Source organism: Macaca nemestrina, chromosome 7 (genome assembly GCF_043159975.1).
Source record: "Macaca nemestrina isolate mMacNem1 chromosome 7, mMacNem.hap1, whole genome shotgun sequence".
Classification (NCBI taxonomy): Eukaryota; Metazoa; Chordata; class Mammalia; order Primates; family Cercopithecidae; genus Macaca; species Macaca nemestrina.
Genome location: NC_092131.1, coordinates 150,114,528 through 150,131,510, shown reverse-complemented (window position 1 = coordinate 150,131,510; position 16,983 = coordinate 150,114,528). Strand labels below are relative to the sequence as shown.

The window sequence follows — 16,983 nt, the reverse complement described above, 5'->3', positions numbered from 1 at the left end:
GGCCTGGCTGGTCTCAAACTCCTGACCTCAGGTGATCTGCCTGCATTGGCCCCCCACAGTGCTGGGATTACAGGCAGGAGCCACTGTGTCTGGCCAGGTGGACACATTTTAAAGCCACCACAGTAACAAGTCAGAAAAACAAGCCAGGTATGGTGACTCATACATGTAATCCCAGCACTTTTGGAGGCTGAGACCAGAGGATCAGTTGAGCCCAGGAGTTCGAGACCTACCCTGGGCAACATAGTGAGACCCTGTCTCGACAAAAAAACAAAAATGTAGCTGGGCATGGTGGCACACACATGTGGTCCCAGCTATTGAAGGGGTTTAGGTGGGAGGATTGCTTCAGCCTGGCAGGTCAAGGCTACAGTGAGCTGTGATCATGCCACTTACTCCAGCCTGAGCAACAGAGCAAGACTTTGTCTCAGAACAAAACCAAATTTAAGTCTATATAATGAAAAATCATTTGGTCATGCTCCAAGTCATAGAAATGAGGTCAGTGCCTACTGCTGCTGCATGGATTATACAAAGGTTTTTTTTGTGTGTGTGTGGTTTTTTTTTTTTGAGAGGGAGTCTCGCTCTGTCATACTAGGCTGGAGTGCGCTTATGTGAGCTCAGCTAACTCCTCCTCCCAGGTTCAAGCAATTCTCCTGTCTCAGCCTCCCGAGTAGCTGGGACTACAGGTGCACGCCCCCAGGCCCAGCTAAGTTTTGAAATTTTAGTAGAGACAGGATTTCACCATATTGGTCAGGCTGGTCTTGAACTCCTGCTCAGGTGATCCACCTGCCTCAGCCTTCCAAAGTGCTGGGATTACAGGTGTGAACCACTGCTCTCAGCTGTATTTATGTATTTTTAAATGTTTGTTTTTAAACGTTCAGTGCACATTCAGACATTTAAGTATAGGAATAAAAATAATCGGATTTGTTTTAAAACTCTTTAAGTAGCATAGTTTTTACATTTAATAGGAATAGTTTGTGAAATGATTAGAAAGATCTAGGTTGTAGTTTTTTTCTGGTTGCCAGATGCTTCATTGATTTTTGTCAGTGAACTATTAGATAAAAACATGAAGGGAGATCTGAGTGGTTATTAGGTATAAGGTGCAAATGAACAGAGCAACAAAAGGTAAGGACCAAGCATTCATTGGAAATCAGTGTATTTTTAGCCTGTAGAAAGTGTTATAGTCTTATTTTTTGGTACATTTCTCTCGTGTGTCCAGATTGTCTCTCTGTAGGTGTTCCTGTCCCAGGTTAACACTTCTACTTGGGCAGTAGGTGTTTTTCCTCTTTCCTGCTTAGCACTTCTATTCCTCGCATCTTCACTTTACCCCTTCTGCTGGATCGTTTTTATCAGTATTCATTCAAACATTGATAAAATTTTTCCAGTCTTACAAGAGAATCTCTGTCCTTACCCCGCAGTCCCTCAGCTACTGCCATATACTACTGTACTCTTTGAATGTAAAACTTCTCAAAAGATGTGTGCATCCTTGCTGCTCTTAATTCCTCTGCTTACATTCTGTCTTTCACCCTGTCCAATCAGGCTTGGTCCTCCACCAAAAACCACTCTCATCGAGGTCACCAGTGATCTCCATAATGCTAAATCCCTTATCAATTCTAAGTCCTTATTTTGAACCATCTCCAGCATTTGTTACAATTTATCTTCCCCTCTTCAGGTGCTTTTTCAGCTGTCTTTGGGCATGCCACTCTTCAATTCTTCCCTGGCTTCTTTCCAGTCACCCTTGCCAGTTCTTCTCTTTCGCCTCATGTTGGAAGTATCCCAGATTCAGTCCTTGGGCTCCATGCTTCTCTAGTTTCACTTAGTCCCTGGGTAATCTCATTCTTTTTCATTCCTTTAAGAATTACCTGAGGCCGGGCACGGTGGCTCAAGATGACTTCTGAATGTATATCATCAGCCCTGACCTCTTGTCTGAATTCCAGGTTCCTTAACTCAGTATCTCCACTCAAATGTTTAATAACAAAAGTTAACCTACCCAGAACTGGGCCTCTGATATTTCTTCCTCATACTTTGTTTTTACTATCTTCCTCATGTTAGCAAACCAGTACCTCCATTTTTCAGTTGCTTAGACAAAAATCTTGTCACTGTCCTTCACTTCTGTTAGTCTGTTAGCACAGATCTGTGGGCTCTTACTTCAAACCATATCCAGACTCTTAACAGCTTGTTACGGCCGGGCGCGGTGGCTCAAGCCTGTAATCCCAGCACTTTGGGAGGCCGAGACGGGCGGATCACAAGGTCAGGAGATCGAGACCATCCTGGTTAACACAGTGAAACCCCGTCTCTACTAAAAAAAATACAAAAAACTAGCCGGGCGAGGTGGCAGGCGCCTGTAGTCCCAGCTACTCGGGAGGCTGAGCCAGGAGAATGGCGTAAACCCGGGAGGCGGAGCTTGCAGTGAGCTGAGATCTGGCCACTGCACTCCAGCCTGGGTGACAGAGCGAGACTCCGTCTCAAAAAAAAAAAAAAAAAAGTAAAACAGCTTGTTATTATCACTCTTACTATCCCTCCCCAAGTCCAGTCAGCCATTATGTCTCTCCTGTTAGAAGGACCTTCTCTTTCCTGCTTCAGTATGTGCTGTCTTTAGTTACCACATCACAGCCAGAGTGATCCTGTTGAAAGATAAGGTAGATCATGTCATATCTCTGCTCAAACTGTATGATGGCTTTCCATCAAACTCAGGGTAAAGCTGACCCTTTGTTCTAGTACCACTCTGACTTCATCTCCCACTGTGTGCTCCAAGCTACTCTACTTTTGCTAGGCTTATCTAATTGTTGTTTCTTGGACATACCAACCTGCCTGTCTCCTCTGGGCTTCTCTCCATCTTCCTAGAACTCCTTTCTTTCTTCCATATGAATGTTTGGTGTATTCCCCACTTCTTTAATTTTCCACTTCTTAGTGAGGCTTGCCTTTGTCTCAAAACAAAACAAAAACCAAGTCTCATTCTGTTGCCCAAGCTAGAGTGCAGTGACATGATCTTGGCTTACTGCAACCTCCTCCAGGGTTCAAGCAGTTCTTGTGCTTCAGGCTCCCAAGTAGCTGGGACTATAGGCGTGCGCCATGCCCGGCTAATTTTTGTATTTTTAGTAGAGATGGGGTTTTACCATGTTGGCCAGGCTGGTCTCCAACTCTTCACTTTTTTTTCTTTTTTTTTCTTTTTTTTTTTTTTAAGTATTAACAGCCCTATTCTTCCCGACAGTCCTATCACCCTTAGCTTACTCTCTTTTTCTTTATAGCGTATGTCACCGTAAGATCCATGAAGGCAGGGACTTGGTCTGTTTTGTTTCACAACTGTATTCTGAAGTGTCCTGCTCATAGTAGGAACAAAATTTTTGAATGTTCAATGCATTTATAGACATTAAAGGAAAGGCAAGTGGAATTTTTATTGTTTTTGAGACAGGGTCTCACTCTGTCATCCATGCTGGAGTACAGCAAATGGAATTTTTAAAAGTCACCTATTTAGCCTAGTTTCCCCCTTTATTTCTTCAATTGCCTAACAGCCTAGAAATACTGACCCCTAACAAAGAACTATAAAACTTCTCATTTTAAAAGTCTAGTCCAACCCTTCATTTCATTGATGGTGAAATTAAGTCCTAGAGATGTTAGCTGTTGTCTCTGAAGTTATAGCCAGTTAATTAGTGGTACAGTTAAGACCAGAATCTAGATCTCTTAAATCTCAGTTGCTTTTTTTTCATTAGTCTGTGATAACCTTAATATGAGACCAAACTTAGAGTCAGTTCCCTATGGAAACAAAGCAGCTAAAACTAAATATATCAGTGAGCAGAAATGGAAATAGATATAAGTAGATTGGTGATAGTCAAAGCAGTGAAACCTGATGATTCAATTCAAACTTCCCCCCACTGGTCATTATAATATAATTTATGTTTATTATGAAATAAGTAAACATTGAGGAATGTGTTTGTTGTATTTAGTGTGTTTTTTTGGTTTTGTTTTTTACCTCAGGTGCACATGAACTTGAACAGATGCAGCTGATTTTAGAATCTATTCCTGTTGTACATGAGGAAGATCGTCAGGAGCTTCTCAGCGTAATTCCAGTTTACATTAGAAATGACATGACTGAGCCACACAAACCTTTAACTCAGCTGCTTCCAGGAATTAGTCGAGAAGGTATTGTGACACGAGAGTGGCCCTCACATTCGTGCCTGTGTGTGAAGTAGAAATCTGTGTAGGGAGCTGGAACTTTTTATCCTTAGATATGGGGCTTTCTCCCAAATAGTCTTTTTATACTTAAGGTGTACCTAAAACTTCGACTCTCATCTCCCTTTTTTTTTTTGTCCTGGTGCTTAGGCTACGATCTGTTTTTTTGTTCCTCTGAATTACTTTCCAGAGCAAGTAGCAAGTATTTTGAATATAGGCACTGGCGGCAAAACCATGATGGCATTTTTTCCTCAGATATACTTGTAACTTCTATAAATGCCTGGATAAAGAGAAAGCTGCTGTGTTTCATTTCAGCAGATTTTGCAGGCTTTTCAGTAGTTCCACATTCTTAACCAGTCTTTGAGTCTGTCTTCACAAATTCCATTGCTAGCTTCCTTTCTCGTAACCCTGTAGCCGCTGTCACAACATCCCTGTTCATAACTAAATAAGTCCTTTGTGGGAACACTTTTTTATTTTTATTTTTTATTGAAAAATAGAGACAGGGTCTTCACTGTGTTGCCCGGGCTGGTCTTGAGCTCCTGAGCTCGAGCATCCCTTCTGCCTCAGCCTCTGAAAGTGGTAGTGTTACAGGTATAAGCCACCACACCTGGCCAAGGAGCACTTTTAAAATGCAAACTAGCAATTTCGAATTGGGAGGTGCAGTGGGGAACAGGGTGGGTGTCTGCATACCCTCTGCAGGTGTGGCTCTGCTCAGCCATAACCCGGGTCCACTTTAGAGTCATCGTCATTTATTGCTGAGTCTCACCAAGAGGATGGTGCTGTTGAAGCATTTGTAACCTTGCTGTATAATGCTATTTGAATCTTTTTCATACCCTCCTTAGGGTGGGGACCATGTTTTAACTTTGAACTAAACTGAATATTTGGCCAGTGACTGGGATTAACCATTGAGCAAAGATCCTTGGTCACATGTGGCAGCACTGTGCCTGCAAGCAAGTGAACGCAGAGTGGATGGAGTTTCTGAGACTAAAGATTTATCAATTATACGCTCCATACTACTTTCTTCTTAACAGTGGAGTTTTATTTTGGGACAGAGCACATTCTGAGGCAGTGGCAACTTGGTAAAAAGAATACATGTTCTCACCCCACACTCTATGATCTTTGAAGGAAAAAAGCAAACAGGATTAAGTACATCTGAGTGAACCTAGAAGACTCCTGGGAGCCCTACTCTGGTTAATTTCCCTCAATACTTACCTTTCATCCTCCCTTTCTGTGGTTTACCGTACATTTCTCTATCTTAGCATGCTTCAGCACCATTGTAGCATTCTTGTAGTCCTGGCTGCTCGGGAGGCTGAGGCAGGAAGATCCCCTGAGCCCAGGAGTTCAAGGCTACAATAAGCTGTGATCATGCCATTGTACTCCAGCCTGGGCAACAGAGCAAAGACCCTGTGTCTTAAAATTCTCTTTTTAAAGAAAAGAATGGGTTCTTTCTAGAGTACAGGTTGGCTTGAGAGAGAAAGGCCATCTTTCTCACTTAGAAGGCAAGGATAAGAGGATGTGTGAGTGACCATAGTGAAGAAGTATAAGGATTGAGACAAATACGAAGTGGGTTTATCTGTTGAGAATGATAAAGAAGACTGGAGTATAAAGAGAAGGCCAGATAGCAAAGGTCACAATGAAATTGTTTAGTATGAATTTGTAATGAGCCAGATATGGGATATTGCAGCTAGTTTTCATCTGTTGTGTGTGGCCAGAGAGTAGATGGTGGTGATGATCCAGGGTTGAAGGTCAGTATCATAAGGCATAGAAGTGTGTGACTGGTGTAAATACAGCTTTCAGGCTGCGTGAGGAGCTAAGGAAGGCCTACTAGCCTGTTTTATTGGAAGAATTGGATTTGTGGTTAACCAGAGTCCTAAATAAAACCAGAGTTTTATTTCTGACAAATTAACTTTTTAATTGTGTAGTCTATTTTTCCCCTTTATAAGATGGGGACCTGTTAGTACAATTAAGATGCTCATTTCCTGTTGTGTAGTATGAAGTGCTAAGGGAATCACTTAGCTAGTCATTTAAATAAATGAGATCGACATTTGCTGTTTTTCTAAAGGTAAGCAGTTCTTTTCTCAAAAACTTTTACCTTTTCTTCTGCAGCACTGGATTTCCTGGAACAAATTTTGACATTTAGTCCCATGGATCGGTTAACAGCAGAAGAAGCACTCTCCCATCCTTACATGAGCATATATTCTTTTCCAATGGATGAGCCAATTTCAAGCCATCCTTTTCATATTGAAGATGAAGTTGATGATATTTTGCTTATGGATGAAACTCACAGTCACATTTATAACTGGGAAAGGTAAAGTGATCCTAAATTAGAAAAATATTTACTGAACTTTCAACGGACTGTATGTAGTGAGTTTTCTAATATTATATATAAGACAATGTAGAAGTCTTAAAAATTTAGTACTGTAAAAATACAAAAATTAGGTGTGGCGGGCGGGTGCCTGTAGTCCTAGCTACTTGGGAGGCTGAGGCAGAAAAATCACTGGAACCCAGGAGGCAGAGGCTGCAGAGATCATACCACTGCATTCCAGTCTGGGCAATAGAGCGACACTCCATCTCTTTTTTTTTTTTTTTTGAGACGGAGTCTTGCACTGTCACCCAGGCTGGAATGCGGTGGCGTGATCTCGGCTCACTGCAAGCTCTGTCTCCCGGGTTCACGCCATTCTCCTGCCTTAGCCTCCTGAGTAGCTGGGACTACAGCTACCCGCCACCATGCCCAGCTAGTTTTTTTTTTTTTTTTTTTTTGTATTTTTAGTAGAGATGGGGTTTCACCATGTTAGCCAGGATGGTCTAGATCTCCTGACCTCATGATCCACCTGCCTCAGCCTCCCAAAGTGCTGGGATTACAGGGTTGAGCCACCATACCCGGCCTAGAGCGAGACTCCATCTCAAAGAAAAAGAAAAATTTAGTAATGATCCTTAAATAGCCGTTAATTTAAATATTTAATAAAGTAATTACTGGTTAGATGATACATGATGGGAAAAGTTAAATGCTACTTTGGGCCGGGCGTGGTGGCTCACGCCTGTAATCCCAGCACTTTGGGAGGCCGAGGTGGGCAGATCACAAGGTCAGGAAATCGAGACCATGGTGAAACCCCGTCTCTACTAAAAATAGAAAAAATTAGCCGGGCGCAGGGGCGGGCGCCTGTAGTCCCAGCTACTCGGGAGGCTGAGGCAGGAGAATGGCGTGAACCCGGGAGGCAGAGCTTGCAGTGAGCCGAGATCGTGCCACTGCACTCCAGCCTGGGCGACAGAGCGAGACTCTGTCTCAAAAAAAAAAAAAAAAAAAAAGTGCTACTTTGAAACATTTTCAAAGTCATTAAGGCATATTTAGTAAATAAAATTATAAAGTCCTTAAACTGTGAAGGTTGGAAGTGAATCATTTTATGAATGTCAGAACAATTTAAGATGTTAGATGACAAGACTCAATCATATCCAATAAAATATCTCCAGTGTCTCAGTGGTAGTTACATCTTAAGATAAATATTATTTTTGACTAATGTTAGATGCAGTTTTTTTTGTTTTGTTTTTGAGATGGAATCTCACCCAGGCTGGAGTGCAGTGATGCGATCTTGGCTCACTGTCCTGCCCCAGCCTCCTGAGTAGCTGGGATTACAGGCACCCGGCTGATTTTTAGTAGAGGTGGGGTTTTATGTTGGCCAGACTGGTCTCGAACTCCTGACCTCAGGTGATCTGCCTGCCTTGGCCTCCCACAGTGCTGAAATTATGGGCGTGAGTCACCATACTCAGCCAGTATTTGAATCTATTTTCCTAATGACAAAATTAATTTGGGGACACTTAACAGAGGTTCAGTAAAAGGGACTTTTTGAAGTCTAAACATTAGTGTATAATTTGATGTTTCATAAAGTGAAAGAATTGGATTTCTAGGGAAGTTTGGCTGGGCACGGTGGCTCATGCCTGTAATCCCAGCACTTTGCGAGGCCGAGGCGGGCCAATTACCTGCGGTCAGTAGTTCGAGACCAGCCTGGTTAACACAGTGAAACCCCGTCTCTACTGAAAATACAAAAATTAGCCAGGCTTGGTGGCAGGCGCTTGTAGTCCCAGCTACTCAGGAGGCTGAAGCAGGAGAATCACTTGAACCTGGGAGGCGGCAGTTGCAGTGAGCTGAGATTGCACCACTGCACTCCAGCCTGGGCAACAGAGTGAGACTCTGTCTCAAATAAATAATAAATACATTTCTGGGAAAGTTTAGATATAATTCTGCTTCAGAGTAGGATGGTAGCTTAGAGTCATCAGGTGATTTTGATGTATGGCCAGGTTTGGGAACCACTAATGACAATCTTAAGATTTTTTTTTTTTTGAGACGGAGTCTGGCTCTGTCACCCAGGCTGGAGTGCAGTGGCCGGATCTCAGCTCACTGCAAGCTCCGCCTCCCAGGTTTACGCCATTCTCCTGCCTCAGCCTCCCGAGTAGCTGGGACTGCAGGCGCCTGCCACCTCGCCCAGCTCGTTTTTTGTATTTTTTAGTAGAGATGGGGTTTCACGGGGTTAGCCAGGATGGTCTCGATCTCCTGACCTTGTGATCCGCCCGTCTCGGCCTCCCAAAGTGCTGGGATTACAGGCTTGAGCCACCGCGCCCGGCCAGTTTTTCAGAAGAAATTTTTTTCCTCCTCCTCAAATATTGAGGTATTGGTATGGTATGTTTGCACAAATCTACAAACTACTTTTTCTCTCCATGTGTCCATTTCTACCCCCTAAATATGGTTCTTTTCTGAGACGGAGTCTCACTCTGTTGCCCAGGCTGGAGTGCAGTGGCGCCATCTATCTCTCTGTTCACTGTAACTTCCTGAGTTGAAGCAGTTCTCCTGCCTCAGCCTCCCTAGTAGCTGGGACTACAGGTGTCCGCCACCATGTTCAACTAATTTTTGTATTTTTAGTAGAGATGGGGTTTCACCATGTTGGCCAGGCTGGTCTCAAACTCCTGACCTCAAGTGGTCTGCCCACCTCTGAAGTGCTAGAATTGCAGGCATGAGCCACTGCACCTGGCCTGCATTTTCTGTTATACCTAGCTAAGTCATCTAATCTCTCTTCTTTTCCCTCAATGATTGTACATGTCAGTAATAGGATAGCACATTCAGTAACACATATACACAGGGAGATTTTTGCTATTCATGGTGATGAGTTTTCCAGCAACCCTCTTCTAGTTGCCCTTACTGTAAACATTTGTAAGGTACCTGATTGAGATTCGAGATGTGCATTTTGTGGCCATGAAGTCTTTTGTTTGCATGAAACTGGTGGACAAAAAACAAATTGAAAATAAATGAGAATTGGTCTTATTTCAGAATGGAAGACTCAGTTCCTCATGAAGTTACATACTTCATTGGCAATTACCAAATATGTTAACAGAGCTTACCTATCAAGACTAAGTTTTGGTAGGGCAAGGCAGGCATACGACTTTATTCTCCTATAATTATCCCCTCATAGACCTAGCACAGTGCTGTCACATAAAAAGTACTCGGTGAATTTGAAAATGAAATCATATACGTGGAATAACACTAGTGTATTGATTTTTTTCAGGTATCATGATTGTCAGTTTTCAGAGCATGATTGGCCTATACATAACAACTTTGATATTGATGAGGTTCAGCTTGATCCAAGAGCTCTGTCCGATGTCACTGATGAAGAAGAAGTACAAGTTGATCCCCGAAAATATTTGGATGGAGATCGGGAAAAGTATCTAGAGGATCCTGCTTTTGATACCAGTTACTCTACTGAGCCTTGTTGGCAATACTCAGATCATCATGAAAACAAATATTGTGATCTGGAGTGTAGCCATACTTGTAACTACAAAACGAGGTCGTCATCATATTTAGATAACTTAGTTTGGAGAGAGAGTGAAGTTAACCATTACTATGAACCCAAGCTTATTATAGATCTTTCCAATTGGAAAGAACAAAGCAAAGAAAAATCTGATAAGAAAGGCAAATCAAAATGTGAAAGGAATGGATTGGTTAAAGCCCAGATAGCGCTAGAGGAAGCATCACAGCAACTGGCTGGAAAAGAAAGGGAAAAGAATCAGGGATTTGATTTTGATTCCTTTATTGCAGGAACTATTCAACTTAGTTCCCAACATGAGCCTACTGATGTTGTTGATAAATTAAATGACTTGAATAGCTCAGTGTCCCAACTAGAATTGAAAAGTTTGATATCAAAGTCAGTAAGCCAGGAAAAACAGGAAAAAGGAATGGCAAATCTGGCTCAATTAGAAGCCTTGTACCAATCTTCTTGGGACAGCCAGTTTGTGAGTGGTGGGGAGGACTGTTTTTTCATCAATCAGTTTTGTGAGGTAAGGAAGGATGAACAAGTTGAGAAGGAAAACACTTACACTAGTTACTTGGACAAGTTCTTTAGCAGGAAAGATGATACTGAAATGCTAGAAACTGAGCCAGTAGAGGATGGGAAGCTTGGGGAGAGAGGACATGAGGCAGGATTTCTGAACAACAGTGGGGAGTTCCTCTTCAACAAGCAGCTTGAGTCCATAGGCATCCCGCAGTTTCACAGTCCAGTTGGGTCACCACTTAAGTCAATACAGGCCACATTAACACCTTCTGCTATGAAATCTTCCCCTCAAATTCCTCATAAAACATACAGCAGCATTTTGAAACATCTGAACTAAAACACTCAGCAGACATTTGTCTTTGTATTCATGAAATGTGTTTTGTCTTTTTTTATTACTAGTGTTTAAGTCATTTTTTACTTGAATCAGATGGTGTCATTTAGTAAGGATTTTATGAGTTCCTTGGTTTTTAAAATCCAGACTTTCTTTTTCTACATGTGAGAGTTTTCATTTTAACTGGCATGTCATTTGCACACAAAAATAAAGACTAGAGCAAAATAATGCAGGAGGAGAAAAGAAATGCACTAAGACAAGTAAAGAACATTCTCTCATAGAACAATGATCTGTTTTACAGGAAACAAACCTTGCCTTGAAATTTACACAGTGAGACTGTACATAATTGCATGAAAATAGCTATTTTTTTCCTAAGACATTTTTCATTCATGAGTATTTTCAAGTTTTTCATACTGTACACATTTCTTAAAACACATGATACCAGCAGCAACTGAAAATGAATGCCGAATTTGGTACACATGTGTTATCTACCTCAAGGTAACAAGAGTATGTGGCAAAACATATACCACCCATAGTGCTTCACAAAATGCACTTCTATTTAGCCAGCGTTTATTGTAGTAAACTATTCTTAATAAAACTCATTCACTGTTTATAAATGTTCTGATATGCATTCTTTATAGTGAAGTGTTAATACATCACATCTTATTTATTTTAGCAAATCAGTATATTTTCTGTATTTAATTATAAAAATTAACTTAGTTTTTAAAATTTATTTGCAAATACACTTTTTCCATTTGGCACTATGGTTTGTTGCCTACCTAGCTGAATCTATAATGTCAGCTTATCCTAAGGCTGTTCACGTACTTAATTTACTTAAGTGTTCATTTTAAGTAACGTGCTCACTGTGTATAGGAATTTGTATTTTGGAGGTGCTTGATCTATCTACAAAGAAAAATTAATTAGGAATTACTTTATTATAAAATGCTCCTAGAAGTCTTAATTGTGTTTATTTTTTAAAAAAAAACGAATGTTAGACTTGTGTGCATGGAAGTAATTAAGGTACATCATTATTGTAGTTTAAAAGTTGTACATGATAAGACATTTTGTTTTTACTGTATGTTTTTACTGAATGATCTATTCCCCATCCCAAGGCAAGCATGAATAAAATTAGGTTAAACGTAGCATGTGGCATCGCAGTCTCTTAGAATTTGTTTCATCTATTTTATTTTATTGAATACTGTCTGTATCTTTGGTTATCCTGTTTGAAGAAAAAGGACAAATAAAACATGGCCAGCAAATACGGCTCCTGTTTCACTCTTGGATTAATGAAAATTTTCTGCTAGGATGAAAATTACTACCAGAATCACTTTGAATTATGGCTATAAATTGCTAGTCTGAAAGGCTGAGAAGGTTGAAGTCTTTTGACTTAAACCATCACACATTAGAATGGAATAAGGCTTTATAGTATTTCAAAACTGTTAGGTAAAATGTGTAGTTGAATCTTTGAACTGTGCAGTCAGAGAAAACTTGAGAAGTATTTGCTCCGTAATACATCTTTGCTTATGAACTTACCCTTGTACCCATCCAGCTATAAAACCATCCTCACTTTTCTTTCATCCTTGTTCTGTACAACACCGATTCTGTGAATATCTGCCCGCCTACCTTCTCAAAGCCATGTGTATAGATATATATTTTTTTGTTTTCTGGTTGAATACTGTCCACGTTATGAATTTAAACATAGATTACCTTAAGAGGACAAGCTCTGAAGTGCAGTCATGAGAACTGATTTGTGGGGCGGGGGGAAATGGGACACTTGTAGTTGGATCTGGGTGGGGTGACAAGTGTGGAGGCTTTGAGTGTCATAAGAGCATCAGACAGGAGGTAAAGGAAGCAACGGGCAGCAGACATTGGTCCCTGATCCTCCATTATAACCATTTTTTTGCAAATCTATGTTCATTTTGAGGATAATTAGCTTTGACTCAAATGCAGTCTTCCCTGAAGGAGGCCTAGGATTTTTCTTACTGGGAAACTTGGCTCCTGGGCTTAATCCACATTTGTTACTGTCACCTTGGCAGTTTAGTGGCCATCTACACAATGATCTGACTTGTTGGCATTAAAAAGTCAAAACATAGTCATCAAAGAAAAAAAAGTAAAACTGAAACCGCTTATATAAAATATGCTTGCTTGGCCGGGTGCGGTGGCTCAAGCCTGTAATCCCAGCACTTTGGGAGGCCGAGACGGGCGGATCACGAGGTCGGGAGATCGAGACCATCCTGGCTAACACGGTGAAACCCCGTCTCTACTAAAAAATACAAAAAACTAGCCGGGCGAGGTGGCGGGCGCCTGTAGTCCCAGCTACTCGGGAGGCTGAGGCAGGAGAATGGCGTAAACCCGGGAGGTGGGGCTTGCGGTGAGCTGAGATCCGGCCACTGTACTCCAGCCTGGGAGACACAGCGAGACTCCGTCTCAAAAAAAAAAAAAAAAAAAAAAAAAAAAATATATATATATATATATATATGCTTGCTTTAGGGTGACCCAGGCTGAATACTAAGTATTGTAAAGTCAAATTTGCAATAAAAATTTTATGTGCCATTTACTTTGTCCCCACTTGCAATCAAAGTATCTTTATAGGGTAATGAAGATGAAACACTCAAAAGAGGCAAGGTCTTGCTCTGCCACCCAGGTTGAAGTGCAGTGGTGTGATCACAGCTCACTGAACCTTGAACCTAGGCTCAAGTGATCCTCCCACCTCAGCCTCTTGAGTACCTAGGAGTAGCTGACACCTTTGTCAAAGATCATTTGACCATATAGATGAGAATTTATTTCTGGGTTCTCTACTCTGAGACAGGGTCTTAACTCTGTGGCCCAGGCTGGAGTGCAGTGACATGATCATAGCTCACTGCAACCTTGACTTCTCAGGCTCAGGCAATCCTGCCTCAGCCTCCTGAGTAGCTGGAGCCACAGGCATGAGCCAACATGCCCAGCTAGTTTTTAAATTTTTTTTTTTTTTATAGTTCTTTTAAAATGTGTTTATAGAGACAGGGTCTCCACATGTCACTCAGGCTGGTCTTAAACCCTGGGCTCAAGCAATCTTCCTCAGCCTCCCAATGTGCTGGAATTACAGGTGTGAGCCATTGTGCCTGACTGTAAAGCATTTTTTTCTGACATGAGTATGGCCACCCCTGCTCTTTCTATGATTTAGCCTGATAGCTTTAGTTTTAATTGCTACGCCACAACATATTTTTTTAAATGACATCTTCCAAAATTTTGCTTCTACCAACATCTTTGCAGTGAGAATTCTTGTGAACATGTGTAAGAAAGAGTGTCTTTAGGGCAGATAACCTAGGAGTAGAGTTGCAACATATCTTCAAGTCTATGAAGATGCCATATCCCTGTCCAAAAGTGATTGTACTGACTCACATTCCTGCCAGCAGTGCACAAGAGTTCCTATTCATCCACATGCCTCCAAACAAGCAACCAAGTTTCTTCCACTGAATGAATCCTACCAGCTTTGCAATGTTCAGTTTACAGTAGGAATCAGGATGTCTAATTCCAAACAACTGCATGGCTGGAAATCATGACTACACCTTCGGGATCCTTACGTGGCCACTTCAATATGAGCTCGCCTTGTTTCTCATTTCCCACTGCTGCAGCCACTGCAGCTTGGGAACAGAGGCTTTAAATCTTAAAGGCTGAGCCAATTATGTAATTATAGTGGGAGCCTTATCTAAGGAGAAGTAGATAATGAATCAAATAGGGTTTTCAAATAAAATCCAAGCAAATATCACCTTTGCTTCTCAGTTAAGACACCTGTATAGTACTGCTTATGAAATTATCATTTTATTTGCAGGTCCTGTTTTCCATTCAATGCTTTGGTGTGTTTTATATAGAGCACATTTAGTTAGTGGTCTAGTCAGCAAGTGGACAGTTGTCTGAACCGCTGACCTGCTCCCAGCCTTTTCAGTACCTGCTTACTATTGAGTTAAAAGCCAATAGAGACTCTACCCTAAGTAGGTCCATCATGTATGGCGTATTAGTCAATTGCAGTTTTACCTGATGCCTCTCCATGTGAGCATTGTTTATCATTCAGATCCTAGTACCTTCTGAGTAGAGGAGAAAGAAGATTGAACTGGAAATCAGGAGATCCGAGTTCTGGACCCAGTTTTACCACTGACTGTCCGTCACTTGGGTGTCACGATCTTGGTGAGCCTAAGTTCCTTATTAAACTAGAAAAGCATATTACTCGAGCCTGACCTGAAACAACTTCTGAACCAGACAGTGTCTTATTTAATTCTAACCCATCATAATAGCACAGCGATTAGCTCTTGCCAGGATGTGCTTGCTTATAGATCTTATTTCTGTATTATCTTTATTGAACTGGCTGCATTAAATGTGCCTTTTAAGCAGCCTGAGAATGAAATTTTGTGTTTAGTGCATCCTTACCAGTTGATAGGTAGAGAAAAAGGCAAAAGTATTGGAACGCCAGGGTTGTTTGCCTTTGAAAGAGCAATGTAAACTCACGAAGCTCTTTCCTGTAGGATCTAGGGCAGTCTCCTTAAGTAAGCCAGGTGAAGAGAAGGATCTTTGTGAGCTCTTTCAACATAGATTCCAACCTCTATGTAACAAATATCTTACAGAAGGGGAAGGGTGTTTGATCGTCCACATTAGAGCACTGTTTCCGTTATAATGCAGAGGTCTAACAAAGAAATTCCACTGGATTCACATGTTTATCTGAGTATAATACAGTGGTAGTGTCACAAACCTAGCTAAGCAGAATACTGACTTTCCATTACAATTGTCAGCCTCTGCAACATCTTGCCTAATTAGGTCTTAGTGCTGTTGTAGTTGGGTGAGTGGGAACGCTGGTGCCAGATTTGAGATGCTGCTCCCAGTCTCCTGGTTCAAAGTCCAGTCCAAGCCTGTTTCTTCATGCCTAATGTAAACCACAAACTTGGAGCCATGTCTGTACATTTAGACTCTGCTTCCACCTGGACTTACCAATCCCACACCCTCCTGACTTGAACCTCTGAGGCAACCTCTGCTGCCAGCTGGTACATTGAACCTTGCAGCATTGCATAGTGTTTAGGCACACATGCTGCAGAGTCAGATCCAATCAAAGCTTAAAACTGTTCTTCTGCTTACAAGCCTTGTGGCCTTGGAGAGGTTATTCAACCTTTTGATTTTCCTCATTTGTCAAGTAGAGCTAATGATACCTAATTCGTAGAGTTGTAAAAATTCAATGAGATACTGTACACACAGGCTTTTTAGCATGATGCCTGGTACTTTTTTTTATTTTTCTTTTTGAGATGGAGTCTCGCTCTGTCGCCCAGGCTGGAGTGCAGTGGTGTGATCTTGGCTCACTGCAAGCTCCAGCCCCCGGGTTCACGCCATTCTCCTGCCTCAGCCTCCCGAGTAACTGGGACTATAGGCACCCGCCACCACGCCTGGCTAATTTTTTGTATTTTTAGTAGAGACAGGGTTTCACCATTCACAGGATGGTCTCCATCTCCTGACCTTGTGATCTGCCTGCCTCGGCTTCCCAAAGTGCTGGGATTACAGGCTCACGTGAGCCACTGCGCCTGACCAATGCCTAGTACTTAATAAATCACCATTGCACTTGTCCTGTTTGAATTACTGCCCACTGCCACCCAAATTGTACCGAACACTGGATTCTGACCTTGACACTGCCTTCAGTATTGCATTCTCCTATCAATCTAAACTTCTGGCCTTGACCTACAGATGGCTTCTCGCTCTAGCCATAGTACCCACCAGCTCTATCCCACTTTTGGCTCCAGCTTCTGGTCCTTTCTCACCAGCCAAACCCTTACACAAACGAATTCAGTGAAGCAGCTCTCAGACTCCAAAAGACTAGACTGAGCCCACCAGTCTTCAATTGCTTCCCCCACCCCACCCCCTAGAACAAGCATCTTCATTTAGAAGCCAAAAGCCTTGGAGTCACTTTACAGTCCTTTCTCTGAAAACTCACATCCAATCCATCGATGAATCCCATGGCCGTATCCAGAATCTGACCCCTTTTCACCATCTCCATCGCTGCCCTGTGATCCAGTCCACCCTCCCAGGCTGCTGGACCATGCCTATTGCCTCCTAACTGGCCACCATGCAGTTTACAGTCAGTACAGCAGAGTGATCCTTGTAAGGCCTAAGTCAAACCACATCACTCCTCTAGTTTCTCAAAATTTGAATGATTCCCCT

General features: G+C 41.9%; 1 protein-coding gene across 4 annotated transcripts in view; it reads left to right on the top strand.

Moving 5' to 3' along the window:
- LOC105490220 (mitogen-activated protein kinase 6) overlaps positions 1-12,073 on the top strand; it is a 63,555-nt gene extending 51,482 nt beyond the window's left edge. For all 4 annotated transcript variants that reach the window (XM_011755655.2, XM_011755634.2, XM_011755642.3 and 1 more), the window contains exons 4-6: positions 3,970-4,134; positions 6,271-6,472; positions 9,717-12,073. In XM_011755655.2, the coding sequence (XP_011753957.1) occupies positions 3,970-4,134; positions 6,271-6,472; positions 9,717-10,815 (1,466 nt within the window). In that variant the 3' untranslated portion in view covers positions 10,816-12,073. The remainder of the gene's footprint in view (positions 1-3,969; positions 4,135-6,270; positions 6,473-9,716) is intronic.
- Positions 12,074-16,983: the final 4,910 nt, after the last annotated feature.